The sequence below is a fragment of the Dermacentor albipictus genome, chromosome 1, assembly GCF_038994185.2.
Source record: "Dermacentor albipictus isolate Rhodes 1998 colony chromosome 1, USDA_Dalb.pri_finalv2, whole genome shotgun sequence".
Taxonomy (NCBI): domain Eukaryota; kingdom Metazoa; phylum Arthropoda; class Arachnida; order Ixodida; family Ixodidae; genus Dermacentor; species Dermacentor albipictus.
This window is the reverse complement of record NC_091821.1, coordinates 398172555-398187665: the sequence shown is the minus strand read 5'-3', so window position 1 is coordinate 398187665 and position 15111 is coordinate 398172555. Positions and strand designations below refer to the sequence as shown.

Genomic DNA, 15111 nt, shown 5'->3' with positions numbered 1-15111 from the left:
TTGATATTATTCTTCATTTCATTGTACTTCATTGATATTATAGATAATATTATATTTGATTACTATTGTGCAGTTTATCGTTGGCGAACTGTGGATCAGATTAGTTGATTATCACATATTTGATTTTGTGCAGCGTTGTTTAGCCTGTCCGCTAGGACCTTTCCAGAAATGGGCGTAAACTTGTCCAGAATCACGGTGCTGCTGCCAATGACGGTGGGCTCGCATATCTGGAAAGGTGCATTGCCAACGTAAAACTTTGTTTTGGACAAAAACTAGCCTAGGGCTTGTAAAGTTGATGTAAAGAAATAAATAAGGAAATAAATTAAACTAAATCATTCCATCAATCAATAATTGGATCATCCAGTCAATCAAATGTATCGTATTTATTAGTGTTCCGTTTTCCAGCTTGTTTTCTGTTAGCTCCACGGTGTTGCATATGATCGTGTGTCGCCATCCATGTGTAGTGTCGACACTTACTCTAATAAACTGAATGGTGTTGCGCTTGTGTTGCAGATCAAGTAGAGTACTCGAATGGACCAGAATGTGGTGAGTGGAAGAGCGCTTACAGATATTATGTATCGAATGTGCATTTACTGAACATTATGACAACGTTGCTGAAGGGCTACTTACAACGTGCATGCTTTTCTTGCTGCTCATGCGGGATTAAAAACAGGGACGTCATTGTTAATATTGATTGTCTCGGAAGTTATTGCCTATGAGTATTGGATTGCTTGTTATTGTAGTGATTTTTAAAACGTCGATGTCCAAACAAGACGGCAGTTTACAAGAAAATGCAGACAAAGAAACACCCACGATTTCGATACTCTCTATGTGAAATTTGAGCGCAGCCCTATAAGTGTTTTCATTTCGCGACATATTGGCTGGCCTGGACAATGCGTCTAGTGCGGCATGTTGCAAACGGAGCGAAGTGTGGTGCGACTGCCTCGCTGATTTTGAGATCGCCAGAGCCAGCGTGTGAGTGACACGTCGGCACGATTCACAGCAGCCGCGCCGACCGACCTACCAGAGGATCTCTCGGGCTACCCAGTAGCCATCGTCTCCGCACTACGCTTTTCTTCTCAAACTTTCGCCATGCCCTCCTCCGCTTTCTGCTTACTGCTTGCGCTGCACCCTCCTCCCCACTTTCCTCCTCACGTCTTGCGTCCCGCGCTACGCTCGGCGTTGGCTTTCATTAGAGTGTTTTAGTTGAGCGTCTTTACAGTACGCTCCGCTCCGAGTCGCCCCGCTAAGACACAGAGTGGCGGGCGATTTTCGCGCTTCAGTTATAAGTTTAGTGCAGCGGAGCGGACGTTTCATAGTTGCAGCGCCCTCTGGCCAAATTAAAGGTAATGAAAGAAAATAAAAACACCCATTGATCACTTTTATAAAGTACAACGTATATATATATATATATATATATATATATATATATATATATATATATATATATATATATATATATATATATATATGTAACTTATTTGTCCATGAAGCATCTAGACGTGCGCTTGTAATGCGTTACCGGCCATTTTATCGGGTGAAAAATAAAGCGCCGTCTCGGGGAACGCCACGTTATAGCCAGCGAGCTTGCTTTCTGCTTCCAATCCAATCCTTGCTGACGCCAACGCTAGCCAACGTGCTGCGCACCCCGCTCCGCTCAGGCAGCTTGTAGGGGGACCGTGTTTGTCGCTCCGCTAGCCCGCTTGCGGCTAAGCGGAAGGCGCATGCGTATTCACGCTTCCGCTCTGCTTAGCTCCTGAGCGGAGCGTAAAACGCCCAACTAAAACACTCTATTTTTCGCTGTGCTCGTTCGCTCGGTTACGCTGTCGACAAAGCCGACGCCGAAGCTCCCCGCAGGAACGGGTACTTAAGAACGGGTACTTAAGAAATTCAAAAGGGGGGAAAGAAGCGAAGCCTCAGTTCGTAGCCAGCATTCCAAAAAAGGTAACTTGACTTCATCATTGCAACATCTGAGTGGCAGGTTTATTGACAATATTATTCGTCTTCCCCGTGGCAACGGGAACTTTCCTTGGCGGATTAGCAAAAAGGGGACCAAACCTCGTTTGATTCAAAGCAGCTTTCATTGCAGGAGTATGGATAACAGGTGTCGTCCCCTTCCGGGAAACAGGTTCTTTATTTCGCAGGGTTACCGTCGTCTCCGGTGCTACAGCGGTGATGCGAGCTAAAGGCTGAAGACACTCCGATGTAGCCACGTACCCGAAAATCCCCGTGTTCATTAGACAGCCGCATTTTATCTCTTTTTCTCAATAACATCAAAGAGGCTGTCCACACGAGTATTGGTCAGATCAGAGATAACCGATAACACTACCAGTTACTTACAATAAAATGGGTCGTCAGGGCAGCGAGTAGTTTCTTTGGCGTGGTTATCAAAAAGGGGACTCGTTTCGCCAAGTTAACTGGTACTTTCTTTGGCAGTGCTATTAGCAAATGAACTTGTCTTTGTCGGGGTAAATTTACATTCATTTGCACGGTTACTGACAATAAAACTCGTGTTGGTGAAGTCAGTAGATGTACTTTCGCAGAGTTGTTATTATTGTATCCTTTGCAGGGTTATTGACGAGACAATATCTCTTGTTTATAGCAGGGAATACTTGCCAAGGTTAGCGACGATTGCAGTCGTCTCCAATAGCGCAGCAGCTACTTTCAGTGGCTGGTTTACTGAATATGAAAGTTCAACTTCGTCAACGTAACAGCTGCTTTCCGTAAGAGGGTTACCGACAAGACGACTCGTCTTCGTCAGGACAGCTAATACTTTTCTTTGCAGAGTTTTTGAAAATAAGGCTTATTTTTATCAGTACAGTAGCTACTCTCATTGGCAGGCTTATCCACAACATGACTTGTCGTCTTCAGAGTAGTAGGGGCTTTCCTTGGCAGAGTTACTGATACGAAATTTAATACTCGTGATTTTAACAGCTTCTTTGGTAGAGAGCAGTAAAGAGCAGTTGTAACTAATATCGGGACATTCGTTCCGTGGTGAGTATTTGCTGTTGTATTACTGTGAGGCAACTCTACTGCACACTGTCGTTAATCCCGTTATCTTGGTCGGTCCATTATTTAAGGCGTGCTTGCACAATTTTCGCGTTATTGTGCTAAAAAAGGTCGTCAAACTCGGCCAGGTGGAGTATTTCTTGCCTTTAGAAGGTCATGTAAGCATTATATATCAATGAACAAATAACTGTTGTCCCGCTGCTGTTGGCAGGCAACAGAAAGAAATGTTTCAGTGAAGGTGCTTTTGAGGAGGCCGAGCAGAGGTAATTAATTCTCACTGGCTACATTGCACGGGAGTGTGTGTGTCAAGATCCGCCGATCAAATAAATGTGTGTTCGTGGGGCGCGATCGAGGGCGCCGATCAAAATAAGTGTGTGTGTGCGTGTGCATGCATGAGCTCGCGTGTGTGTCTTCGGAATGGCCACCGTCACCACTCAACAAAAAATAAAATTTGCTTATACCTTTCATCCAACTTTTGTGTCACATCTACCTCATGTGCTAAACATCTTCGCTGGTAATCCACCTTCACCGCAGTGGAATGCCGCATGCTTTTTACCAGTTGGTTTCCCTGCTTTAAGGAATAGTTGTTCGTGTCTTATTCCCAGTCCTTCTTAGATAAACCACGTCTCTCAGAACTAAAACCACAGCAATTATTAGCACTCCACCGAACGACTAATACGAGCTTTTCGTTATGAAATTACAGTAAAACAGAATAACGTTTCGATGCTGATGTTTATCTCATTTTTATTCATAATGGTGAAAATTCACGAGGATCGCTGTACACTTGAAGGATGTCCACATAGTAAATATCACTGGTGCATTTGCAACATACTTGGGATGCAAGAGGGCATTGCAAATATTTTTTTTTTGGCCGTCACTTCTTTCTTCTGCAGCCACGGCAACAGAAGGTAACATCGATGTGGAGTATTGCCACGGAAAAGATAAAGTCAACGCTACGGAAGCCAGCAAGCGGTGCGCAGACAAGTCATCGGCGCTGGTGGACATGAAGCAAGTGCGCGATCCACTACACCACAGTTTCGGGAATGACCCTAGCGTCAACAGGGAGTTCTGGCTAGACCTGACAAAGGAAGACCTGAGGTATGCTTCAATTCTTCGTTTGAGCGTCGTGCCTTTGTTCTGTTTGAAGGGTTGACCTACTGTCAGTGATATTTATCTGGGTGCACTTAACGCCATGCGTGCCAGACAACACGCGCAATGTTGTTAGAAAGCTAAGATGAAAGGAAAAACTGACGTCCGTCCTTCTTGTTGCCCGAAGCCATAGAGGAAAGCCGTACGGCTATCTCAGATACAAAGCTTCGCATTTGAAGAGAGATTCGTATTGGTCCGTGATTCGTACCCGGGATGAAGGCCTTTCCGGGGTGGTTAATAGGTGGTTAATACTCTACCATCTGAGCTAACCAGCAGGCTGGGAGATCGACGGGGAGGGCGAATTAATCGGCAACTCCAAAGACTGACATACTGAATATGGCGAAGAAAGTGCTGCGGAAGCACACAAGGTGGAGGACAGTTAATGAATATAAAAAAATGACATCCGCCCGTCTTTTAAAATGAAGCTACCAAAGGATGCCCATACGGTTTTCCCAGAAAGAAAGCGTCACAGTGTGAGTAAAATTCATCCTGGGGTGCTATGCAAAGGAGGCCCGAGTTTGGCAAAGTTCGGGACGTACGCGAACTCTGGCGACGCCTGCAGATGAATGAGCTAATGGTACCAAGACATAAAGAAAGCGGTGGAATCTATCTCACGAGGCCTTTCGACGATAACGCGTTAGCGTTGTATCAATACAGGGACACAACGTATTGCCACCGTAGAATTCAGTCATATATGAGGCGTGCACTGCAGCGGGACTTCGCGCTTCCTGGAGGACACTAGGCGCCACGAGGCGCTGCCGCCGAGAAATCTGCACCTGGCCTCCAAAATGCGTGGTGCATGGTGAACGCTGTGATTTGCGTTATGCGGTGACTGGGCTCGCTTGTCGCGCATCTTTCTGGACAAGCTGCACCATCTAGTGGCACTGCCGAGTACTCCATGCGGGGCCTCCAACACGAGAAGCGCGGCGCAGCGGTGCCTGCGAATGCTCAAGATTTTTCCTTCGCCAGCTCCACACTCAGTCGCACCTGCTCAGTTACCCTAGCTGGTGAGTGGTTTATTCAAGAACGGCACATAACCAGGGCCACTCGTGCAACCCTAAAGCGTTTGCGTCAAAGGCGTTCATCGAAAGCAGCACATACTCATTGCCTTTGTCGCGCAGCCTGATAATGCATTGGATTGCTGCCCTTGATGAACCCTTGGGACGCAAATTCAATTACGCTCAGCATCGCAGAAAGCCAAAAGGTCTTTTGCGTCATTGTAGAGCGGTCCAATCTCAGTTACCCAAGTGTGCTTCAAATGCGTTCATTGACGACGGCACACACTTTCTTGCACATACCTAGTGACCCGACTGGGCATCAAAGAGGTGCACGAGGGCCATAGGTGACGAACAAGTACTTTGGGAAGGCTGAATGAGTCCGCGATGCTGCATGTCGTCCGCTTGCTCCGTGGTAACACGACGCTCGCCCGCGGAAACGCGATAAGGTGATATCACAAGAAGGCTTGCATCAAATCAGTGTCGATGTTATCAGACTCATTTGTCGTGCTACTCAATGATGACAGGTGACAAAGGAAGAGAAAAACTTTTGAAGGGGAGGTAGAAGTTGGGCGCAGTGAGCCGAAAAAAAAAACATCAGTGTCGATGGACAAGTCGAACACGGCTGGAAGCGAGGGCTAAAGACAGAAGTGATGGCATCAGCGAGACAATAGGTGGAGTCATCAATAAAATCAATTTCTTCAATGCACTGGATAGCTTGAACAAGGCCTCATCGCTCTCCATTCAGAAAAAAACGGCTGGGAACGGGGAGTACGTGTTTGGACACCAGAACCGATGCGGCCCCACAGGTAACAGTGAGGACGGTAAACACGAGAAAAATGCCTTGAAGTTGAGCGAGCACGTCCGATGGCGTAAATATTAAGGTGCCTCCTAATTCGGCAGCACATGACAGAGCAACAAGCGCCGATGTTTTCGAAGCTGTATTTGTGTCGGCATCATATATGAGTTTGCTTGCACTGACACAAAAGCCGGCCGATGGTGAAAGAGTCACTTCGGCCCGAAAACAATCGATGACGGCCTTATGACTTGACTGACAATCCCATCGGAGAATGATTTCACAATACCAGGAGGGCAACACGGAAAAACGTGCTGATGTAAAGAACGTCTTTGATGACGACACGGGCCGGGCACACGGCTGATGACTAGCAGGGGAGAGTACCATGCCAAAAAGTGACGTGATAACTTTTTTGACCTTACGACAAGGCTTCAACAATAATATTTTGCTGAGAAAATTGAAGTATTGTAGAGATCGAAGCACTTCCAGTTCTTGCCTACGGAACCGCATCAATAAATTTAGCTCGAGAGCAGGCGGCCGAGCACACACAGGGGAAAGCGACCGTCGGCGAGAAGAAAAACGAAGAATGCCTTGGCGGCGATCGTAGTGAAAGGGTCAAAGCGCACAATATGACCGGCGGTTCCACAGGCGAAACAGATGGATCGATTGTCTTGGGCCCTATAACGCCAAAATATTACAATATATTTTTATTCCAACTTCGTGGCGTCAAATTCACGAGGCCACCGATGCAAGCAGTGGGCGATGACCCAATGCATTACCTTAAGAGCCCAACCAAACGCTTTCCTCGTTTATAGCTGGTAACTTTTGTCTGCTTTGAAAACGAATAGCATTGCCTACATTGAGTGGTTTTTCGTTTATTATTGGCTGCCAGGAGGCGAAGAGAACGTTCAAGTGTAGAGGGTTTTGATGGCCTTCTGTCATGGTGTCATTTATCCGGTTGCAGAGGTAGAGAGCATCCTCAATGTGGTTGGCAAATGTCTCGCCGTGCTGCTGCTGCTGCTGCTGCTGCTGTCTCGCCCGACGGCTAGGGGTTCATCTGCTTGATTGCACAGTATATAATTCCCTGCAAAGAAAAGCATTTCTTTGTATAAGGTCCTGCTCTATAATAAAGGCATTCATCGCGCGGAAACCACACTTGATACACACATGGTTGACGAGCCAATCACACCAAGAATGATTCGCTTTTCCTTGATATGAACTGGAGTGTAATTTGTCTGTTTTTCATGGCCCCAAGTATATTATATACCAAAGGCCCCCTTTCGTGAATTTCCTGGCGGGACAACGACGTTGGTAAACGAAACAGCTGGCATGGGGCTTTCGCAAAGCGTTGATTTATAAGTAGCTGGATATGTTGCCTTGAGTTTGAGGCGGAGAATAAGTGTCACGTCGTCAGATGTGACGGTTGTCAAGAGGTTTTTTCACAGGTCAATGTTGCGGTTCTGGCTGCAAGACGCACGAATAATGCGACATGCCGTGGATGTTTGCTTGCTATTAGCAGCCGCATTCTCTAACCAGGCTGTCAACGTTCGTCATGGTGGTAAAGACGAGCAGATCGTACACGCGCTCTGCGGTGCATCTGTGTACGTCAGTCTCGGATATTTGACCCGCTCTTGAATAAAGGAACAACACGTTTTGCACATAGGATAAGCAGGGCTCTGTTCACGCCTGGGCACGTACCTCCAGTTGCTTCTGGGTGGCAAGCTGTCAACGGGACGGGCTGCCGAGGAAGTTGTGGAGCATGCTGCTTGAAGGCTTCGCTGCTGGGTTGCCCGTTCCCGTGTGTCTGAAACTAGACACGAAGAGTTCCACCTACGTAGATGATGTTCACCTCTATGACGGTTAGGTACCAGAGGTTTTGTTTGTCGACACGCTCGTGCAAGATGAGCCTCTCCACTTGAACGCCCTCTATGCCTGAACGGGTAACGAGGAAGCGGGGATGGGAGAGGGCGACAAACTGAGTGGTCGCAGACATAGCTGGCGGGGACGCGTCTTCTTACAGAGGCTTGGCGGTAGACTCGAGGTGGCGCATGCTGCGAAGCTGCGTTGTCAGTAGGTTCCCCGCGTCTCCGACAAATATATTTTGTGGAAGTATGTGGAATTTCGCGCGGTAAATTTTCAAGTCTGGAAGTAGTAAGCTTTGGCCTAAATGAAATCCAACACATGCATGGAAAGGCGTGTCACCGTCTTCTGTTCCTGTGGTGGTCACTCTCTTCTTCCAGTATAAATTAGCAATATGCATAATAAATAAATAAAACCGCGGATCGCAAAGCGTGGTACAGGTAGGCATAACAAAGTTGGGAGATGACCTTCGAAAGGTTCGGGCGCCACACTTTGTGCGTTGCCGGAAAACACAAATTGCGGAAGCACAGGACAACTTGGAAGTAAGTTATGTAGCCCTCAGTCAAATTAATGACACTTGCGAGCCGGCCGCGCCAAATCTTTTTTGAGACGTGCTCGTCACCGTTGCCGCTATTAGAGTGATGGGTTGTTGAACCGAAGGTATCCGTAAAAGGAGGACGCGTGGTTGTAGAAACGCATTGTTGGCTTTTTGAGACATGGAATTCTGTATATGTATGCGCAGATCTGGGGACTTCATTTCTCAAATTTTAAATCTCTTTGCGCAACGCATCGTAATTTATAAAACCATGAACTATTTCTCTCCACGCAACAGAGAGGTCAGCGGCTTGGTTGCATTCGACCTGGATGATATTGACTGGAATATGCCTTGCATCACGGTGTGGTTGGGCGCTCTTGTACCGTGGTTTTACAAGCGCAACTGTAGCCAGTTATATCCAGTGATATGCGAGGACAGCACATATGATTGGAGTAAGTATAAACACCGGACAAGTACGGAGTCTCATTGGTGTTAGTAGGATTGTATATATAACATGGCGTGTGTATATTTTCTTCAGGTAAACAAAGACGCTATATTGCCGTTGAAGCAGACTGTGGTGAGTACAAGTACACGTTCGCGTTTCGCAAAAAAATCTTTTTGAAGTTACGCATGCTAAGGACCCCCATTTGTGCTGCACACGATAAAAATTTGCCGTTGTTTATTACTGGTTTGTTTATATTTATTTAATAAAATGTTTTGTACGACTCTTAGAAAGTGATAAATTCAGAAGAAACAAAGCTCTAATTTCTGTCAATATTTCCGCTATATTGTAGGACACTATGAAAAGGTGGCAGTGATGTGTGTAAAACATCATCTGTGTAAAAGGCCGTGAAAAGTATCGCAGCGATTTAAGTGGCAAAAAAAAAGAACAACGGCAAATTCGCACAAACGCCTGGGCGTTGCTCTCATCGCAGGAGCCATTTGGCGCGCGATTGAGATGACGTCACGCATGTATCCCTTCTTTTCACGGACATGCCGCTTGCAGCGTGCAAATAAACAGCCACAAAACAACTCGGGAATTCCTTTCTTTGGAAGATACATTGCGCTACGTAGTACAGCGAGAAAGAAGCGAGATTAAAATGACATAAATAAATAAATAGTAAATTAGCAAGCATGGTGGCACGCGCGCGTAGGCCGATATGAACACATCTCGCTCGATGACCAAGCGCCGCAGCAGCAGCGACCAAATTGACCTTCGTGCTGCCTATCGCTTCTACGCGAACTGTCGTAAAAAGCACAGCGCATACGAAGCTATCAGCACTCAGTGAATTTTGTCCACTTCGCAGACCGGTTTCAAAAAAAGGCGCGCGTGCGGACACGGCCTATGGACGTCCGCACGCCAAGATTCATCCTAAAGCCCCTCCCAGACGCCAGCGCTCGTTTCTCCCCTGGCGGAACTATTTCCGCTACAGCGGGTGTAGGTTTCCGCCGCCGCTTCCCTTCACGATCCCGCCCGCGTTCAGTTCGCGCTGCACGCGATACGTTTATGATTATACGTTTATAATTATACTTTTATAATTATACGTTTATAATTATACGTTTATAATTATGATTGTGTTGTTAACTGTCATGGCAGCAATGTAAACACGAAAGGGTAGATGTAACCAGTGAAATTCTGCCGATTCACAAGAAAATGATACGAAAAAATCAGACGACATACATGGATTACTTCGGGGCGCTGAACGAAGTAAACAACTGCCAAACGAAGCCAGCTCGTTCATGGATCACTCCTGAGTGTATGACGTTTTTTATATGTAACCCACGTGAATTCAATATTTACTCGGAATATAATCTTTTTATTCATATAAAAACGTTCAGTTGTTCGACCAGCGCTTGCCCTGTGTTCTTTCTCGTGTTTCGTTTGTGTGTGCGCTGTCCATGAATGGAAACCACTTCTGTTTTATGCGCTAGCAGTGGCGAAGTTCACGCGGAACGAGAAATTGAATACGTTTCGCCTACGACGCGCGATATGGCCGGCGCGGATGCAACGGACGTCGGGGCTTCGTTCAAAGCGGCGGACATTTTGGCCCGTTCGGAGCGGCCGCGACGCATCCCCGCCGAGCGCGTCCCGGCATGTTCAGTGCCACGCGTCTTTGTGTGTGCGTGTGTGTCTGTGTGCCCACGCTTGTCAAAGCGCGGCAGCCGGGGAGAGGAGCTCCCCAAGTGTGAAGCGAGGAGGTCTGACCGGCGCCGGCCCGGCTGATGCGTCACTACACTCGTCTCTACATGTCTCTCAGTCCGTCCGTGCCTCGCTGTCACGTGGTGTCGTCCCGTGACCTTCCCTCTTGCTCTCAACTCCGAGAGTATAAGAGCAGCTGCCCCCGGACGCCAAGAGAGAGGCTCCGATTTCTTCTGTTGAGTAACGTGCTCTCCCGTCTCTCCACTTCGGTCGACCTGACCGCCCGCTCTTTGCGATGCTAGAATAAACAAGTTGTTTTGTTAGCAGTCGACTCATGCTTTGCCGGGACCTTCGGATGCTTCCAGTGTGCCCCAGGCCGCCAGGCCAACGATACCCTTGGGGCTTGCGACCCATTTGCAACAACGGGCGCCAGCGGTCCGATTGCAATAACGGGTGTCAGCACTGAGGTTCCAACAGCTGGTGGCAGCGCTGAGATTCCAACAGCCGGTGCCATCGGTGTGGTTCAAACAGCTGGTTGCCAGCGGTGAGATCGCGACAACGGAGGCCAGCAGCGAAGATATGCGGTTGACTGTATGCTGAGCAGCACAACGACCATCCGGGAGCAGTGCAACGAGCCCTGTGTGATGACTGGTTGCCTGCAGCGGAACGACTGCGCTGAAATCTTGGCTGCGAGGTTTGGTGAGTGCGGGACTTTCTTCTTCTGAGTTTTGCCAGGCTTTTGTTAGTGTCAGAAACAGAGCTGGTAATTGTGGTTGTCGTTGCTGCCGGGTTAGTTGCGGCAAGACAATAGTAGGCAGTAGAGAAAGCAGCATTCAGAGCAGCCATGGATTTGAAGTCGTTGCGCAAACCGAAATTGTTGGAGCTTGCAAGAGAGTTGGGTTTGGATGTCTCAGACAAACTCAGAAAACCAGAACTGCTAAGGGCTATTCTTGAGTTAGAAGCTGAGGATGACGAGCTGTCGGAATGTCTTGAGACCATTGAGGAGAGGGAGAGGACAAAAAGACAGGAGCGCGAACTTAAGGAGCAAAAAGAGAAAGATGAGCGTGAACGTAAAGAACAGATAGAACGAGAGCAACAAGAGAAAGATGAGCGTGAACGAAAAGAACAGAAAGAAAAAGAAGAGCGCGACCGTCAACACGCTTTGGAAATGAAGCGTCTCGAGGTAGAGATGGAACGCGCTCGTAATGGAAGTCAGGCACACGGTGCAGGAGAACGAGTATTGTTTAAAATGACTGACCTGATGCGGCCGTTTAAACTTGGAGAGGACATTGGTTTGTTCCTGGTTAACTTTGAGCGAACGTGCGAGAAGCAGGGGTTCTCTCGGGAAACGTGGCCACAGCGCTTGCTCACTTTGTTACCCGGCGAGGCGGCCGATGTAGTCGCTCGCTTGAATAGAGAGGAGGCAGAGGATTTCGACCAAGTGAAATCGAGTCTGCTAAAAAAGTACAGGCTGTCAGCGGAGGCGTTCCGTCGGAAGTTTCGAGAAAATGAGAAAGGAAAAAGTGAGTCATATACAGAGTTTGCCTACAGGCTAATGTCAAACATGCAGGAGTGGCTCAAAGAAGAGAAAGCGTTTGGTGACCACGAGAAAGTTCTGCAGTGTTTCGGGCTAGAACAGTTTTATAGTCGGTTACCTGAGAACGTGCGGTACTGGGTCCTGGATAGGCCAGATGTTAGTACGGTGGCTAGAGCCGCTGAGCTAGCCGAAGAGTTTGTGACGCGTCGGGCTCGCGGAGCTAAGGACGGTCAAAAGGGTGAATTTGGCTCCAAGTTTGAGAGGCCGAAGTTCACGCCCATGAGAGCAAAGGGGGACACACGTAGTGCGGATGCGAGTGAAAGCAGTCCGACCGAACGTAAGGAGACGGCGGCAACCGAAGCCGAATGCAGAAAGCGGTTCGAGACGAGGCAAGCGCGCGTTTGTTATACGTGTCAGAAGCCGGGTCATTTTTCGGCGCAGTGTCCAGAAACAAAAACAAAAGTCGTGTTTTTGTCGTTATGCAGCACTGACGAGAACATGAAGCTTCTCGAGCCTTACATGCGAGACCTCCTCGTGAACGGGAAAGAGTGCCGAGTGCTTCGCGATTCCGCAGCTACGATGGATGTAGTTCACCCCTCTTACGTAGAACCCGATATGTTCACGGGCGAGTGCGCATGGATCAAGCAAGCCGTGGAAGCTCACAGCGTGTGTTTGCCCGTAGCAAAAGTGCTTATTGAAGGACCTTTCGGAGCACTTGAGACGGAGGCCGCAGTGTCATCTATGCTGCCCCCCCAGTACCCGTACCTATTTTCGAACAGGTCCGATCACCTCCTGCGCGAGAAGGGGCTTTTGTTTGGTGAGGCTAGCGTTCAGGCCTTAACCAGATCGAAGGTTCGGGAGCTCGCTGCAAAGGCGGTAGTTGCGGGGCCGACGTTGTCGAACAATGAGAAAGAGTCAGAGGCGCAGCAAGCTGATATTCAGAGCACGCCCGAACTGAATAAAATTGAGCCTGTAGCGTTGAAAGCACCAGATACTGGAGAGGAAATGCCCGACAAGGGAAAGTTAGAAGAGCTATCTGAAGATTTGCTCATCGCGCCTACGTCAGACGGACTTAATAGGTTGCTAAAAGTCAGCCGGGCGGCTTTGATAGCCGAGCAAAAGAAGGATGGCAGCCTAGAAAACATACGCTGCATTGTCAAGGAAGGTATCGCCAAGAAAAATGCTCGCTTTGTGGAAAGAGGTGGGGTCCTGTACCGGAAGTATCTAGACCGCAGAGGAGTGGAGTTCGATCAGCTGATCGTGCCTCAGTGCTACCGTCAGGATCTGTTGCGCTTGTCGCATGGGGGTTCGTGGTCCGGACACCTAGGAGTTAAGAAAACTAAGGACCGTCTCTTGCAAGAGTACTAATGGCCAGGATGTTTTCGGGACTTAGACCCTTTTGTGAAGACATGCGACACCTGTCAGCGGGTGGGCAAACCAGGGGACAAATCGAGGGCGCCGTTGAAGTTGGTACCTATCATTACGGAGCCTTTTAGACGGCTCGTTATTGATACAGTGGGGCCTCTGCCGGTAACAGCCACGGGGTACAGACACATTTTGACTGTGATCTGCCCAGCGACAAAGTTCCCTGAAGCAGTGCCGCTTAAAGAACTCAGCTCAGTTGAGATAGTCAATGCACTACTGTCCATATTTGCGCAAGTTGGTTTTCCTGCGGAAATCCAATCAGATCAGGGCGCAGTGTTTACTAGCGCTTTGACAACAGCCTTTCTCGAAAGGTGCGGGGTAAAGCTGCTACACAGCTCAGTGCACCACCCCCAGTCGAATTCCGTTGAGAAGCTCCACTCCGTCATGAAGCGCGTGTTGAGAGCAATGTGGTTTGAACAACAAACTGACTGGGAGCTGTGTCTGCCTGGGGTGATGTTTACATTGAAGACCGCGCCGCATGAGGCTACGGGGTTTTCGCCAGCCGAGCTAGTGTACGGTCGCTCGCTGCGATCTCCGCTTCGCATGCTTCGAGACGGATCACTGCCCTCTCCAATGGCTGCAGACCATCTCTTTCACAAATGGCCGCCTCCTGCACTGGAGCCTCGCTTTGCAACAACATTCCTTTGAGGTGCGTTACAAAAAGGGGAGTCTCAACGGTAACGCCGATGGCTTAAGTCGAAGCCCCTAACGTGGGAATCAGCCTCAAAATTGTTTGTTATTGATGTTTTTCTTCCTGAGGCAGGATATTTAATATATTGCCTTTGTGTAGTGTTTCAAAGTGATGATGTGCTTTCTAGTGCAATTTTCCGATTTGTGGACGCGTTCTGAGTGCTGCTAGACTACTGTAAGGAACTAGGCAGTAGTATAAAAGGGTAAAGAGCCTGGCATGGCTTAGTGAGGGTTGTGCCGTGCTTGCTGACTGAGCGGCTGAGTTTCGGCGTAGTTCTAACGCTTGCTGGGAACGAGAGAAAAATGGCAACTCTCCCGAAGTCACTTTGCAGTGACCTGTGTGAACCTGAACGTGAGAACGAGGCCTTCTCGGTGCGCTGCGCTCAAGAAACGCCGAGGGACGACCGACTTCGGTTATGAGCATCATCGAGCGACATCCCTCCGGACAGCGGATGCAGTCCCCTGACCATCGGGATCTCCTTCCCCCGGCGGGGCGGTCTGTTACGTTTCGCCTACGACGCGCGATATGGCCGGCGCGGATGCAACGGACGTCGGGGCTTCGTTCAAAGCGGAGGACATTTTGGCCCGTTCGGAGCGGCCGCGACGCATCCCCGCCGAGCGCGTCCCGGCATGTTCAGTGCCACGTGTCTTTGTGTGTGCGTGTGTGTGTGTGTGCCCACGCTTGTCAAAGCGCGGCAGCCGGGGAGAGGAGCTCCCCAAGTGTGAAGCGAGGAGGTCTGACCGGCGCCGGCCCGGCTGATGCGTCACTACACTCGTCTCTACATGTCTCTCAGTCCGTCCGTGCCTCGCTGTCACGTGGTGTCGTCCCGTGACCTTCCCTCTTGCTCTCAACTCCGAGAGTATAAGAGCAGCTGCCCCCGGACGCCAAGAGAGAGGCTCCGATTTCTTCTGTTGAGTAACGTGCTCTCCTGTCTCTCCACTTCGGTCGACCTGACCGCCCGCTCTTTGCGATGC

The 15111-nt window shown here is 48.9% G+C and overlaps 1 protein-coding gene and 1 long non-coding RNA gene across 4 annotated transcripts in view; one reads left to right on the top strand and one right to left on the bottom strand.

Moving 5' to 3' along the window:
- Positions 1-15111, top strand: part of LOC135921310 (uncharacterized) — a 143371-nt gene that overhangs the window by 17080 nt on the left and 111180 nt on the right. For all 3 annotated transcript variants that reach the window (XM_065455637.1, XM_065455638.1, XM_065455635.1), the window contains 4 exons: positions 514-546; positions 3903-4107; positions 8642-8796; positions 8883-8921. In XM_065455637.1, the coding sequence (XP_065311709.1) occupies positions 514-546; positions 3903-4107; positions 8642-8796; positions 8883-8921 (432 nt within the window). The remainder of the gene's footprint in view (positions 1-513; positions 547-3902; positions 4108-8641; positions 8797-8882; positions 8922-15111) is intronic.
- Positions 6278-15111, bottom strand: part of LOC135921311 (uncharacterized) — a 39785-nt gene continuing 30951 nt past the window's right edge. The window contains exon 3 of the long non-coding RNA XR_010570515.1: positions 6278-7033. This is a non-coding gene — a long non-coding RNA (uncharacterized lncRNA). The remainder of the gene's footprint in view (positions 7034-15111) is intronic.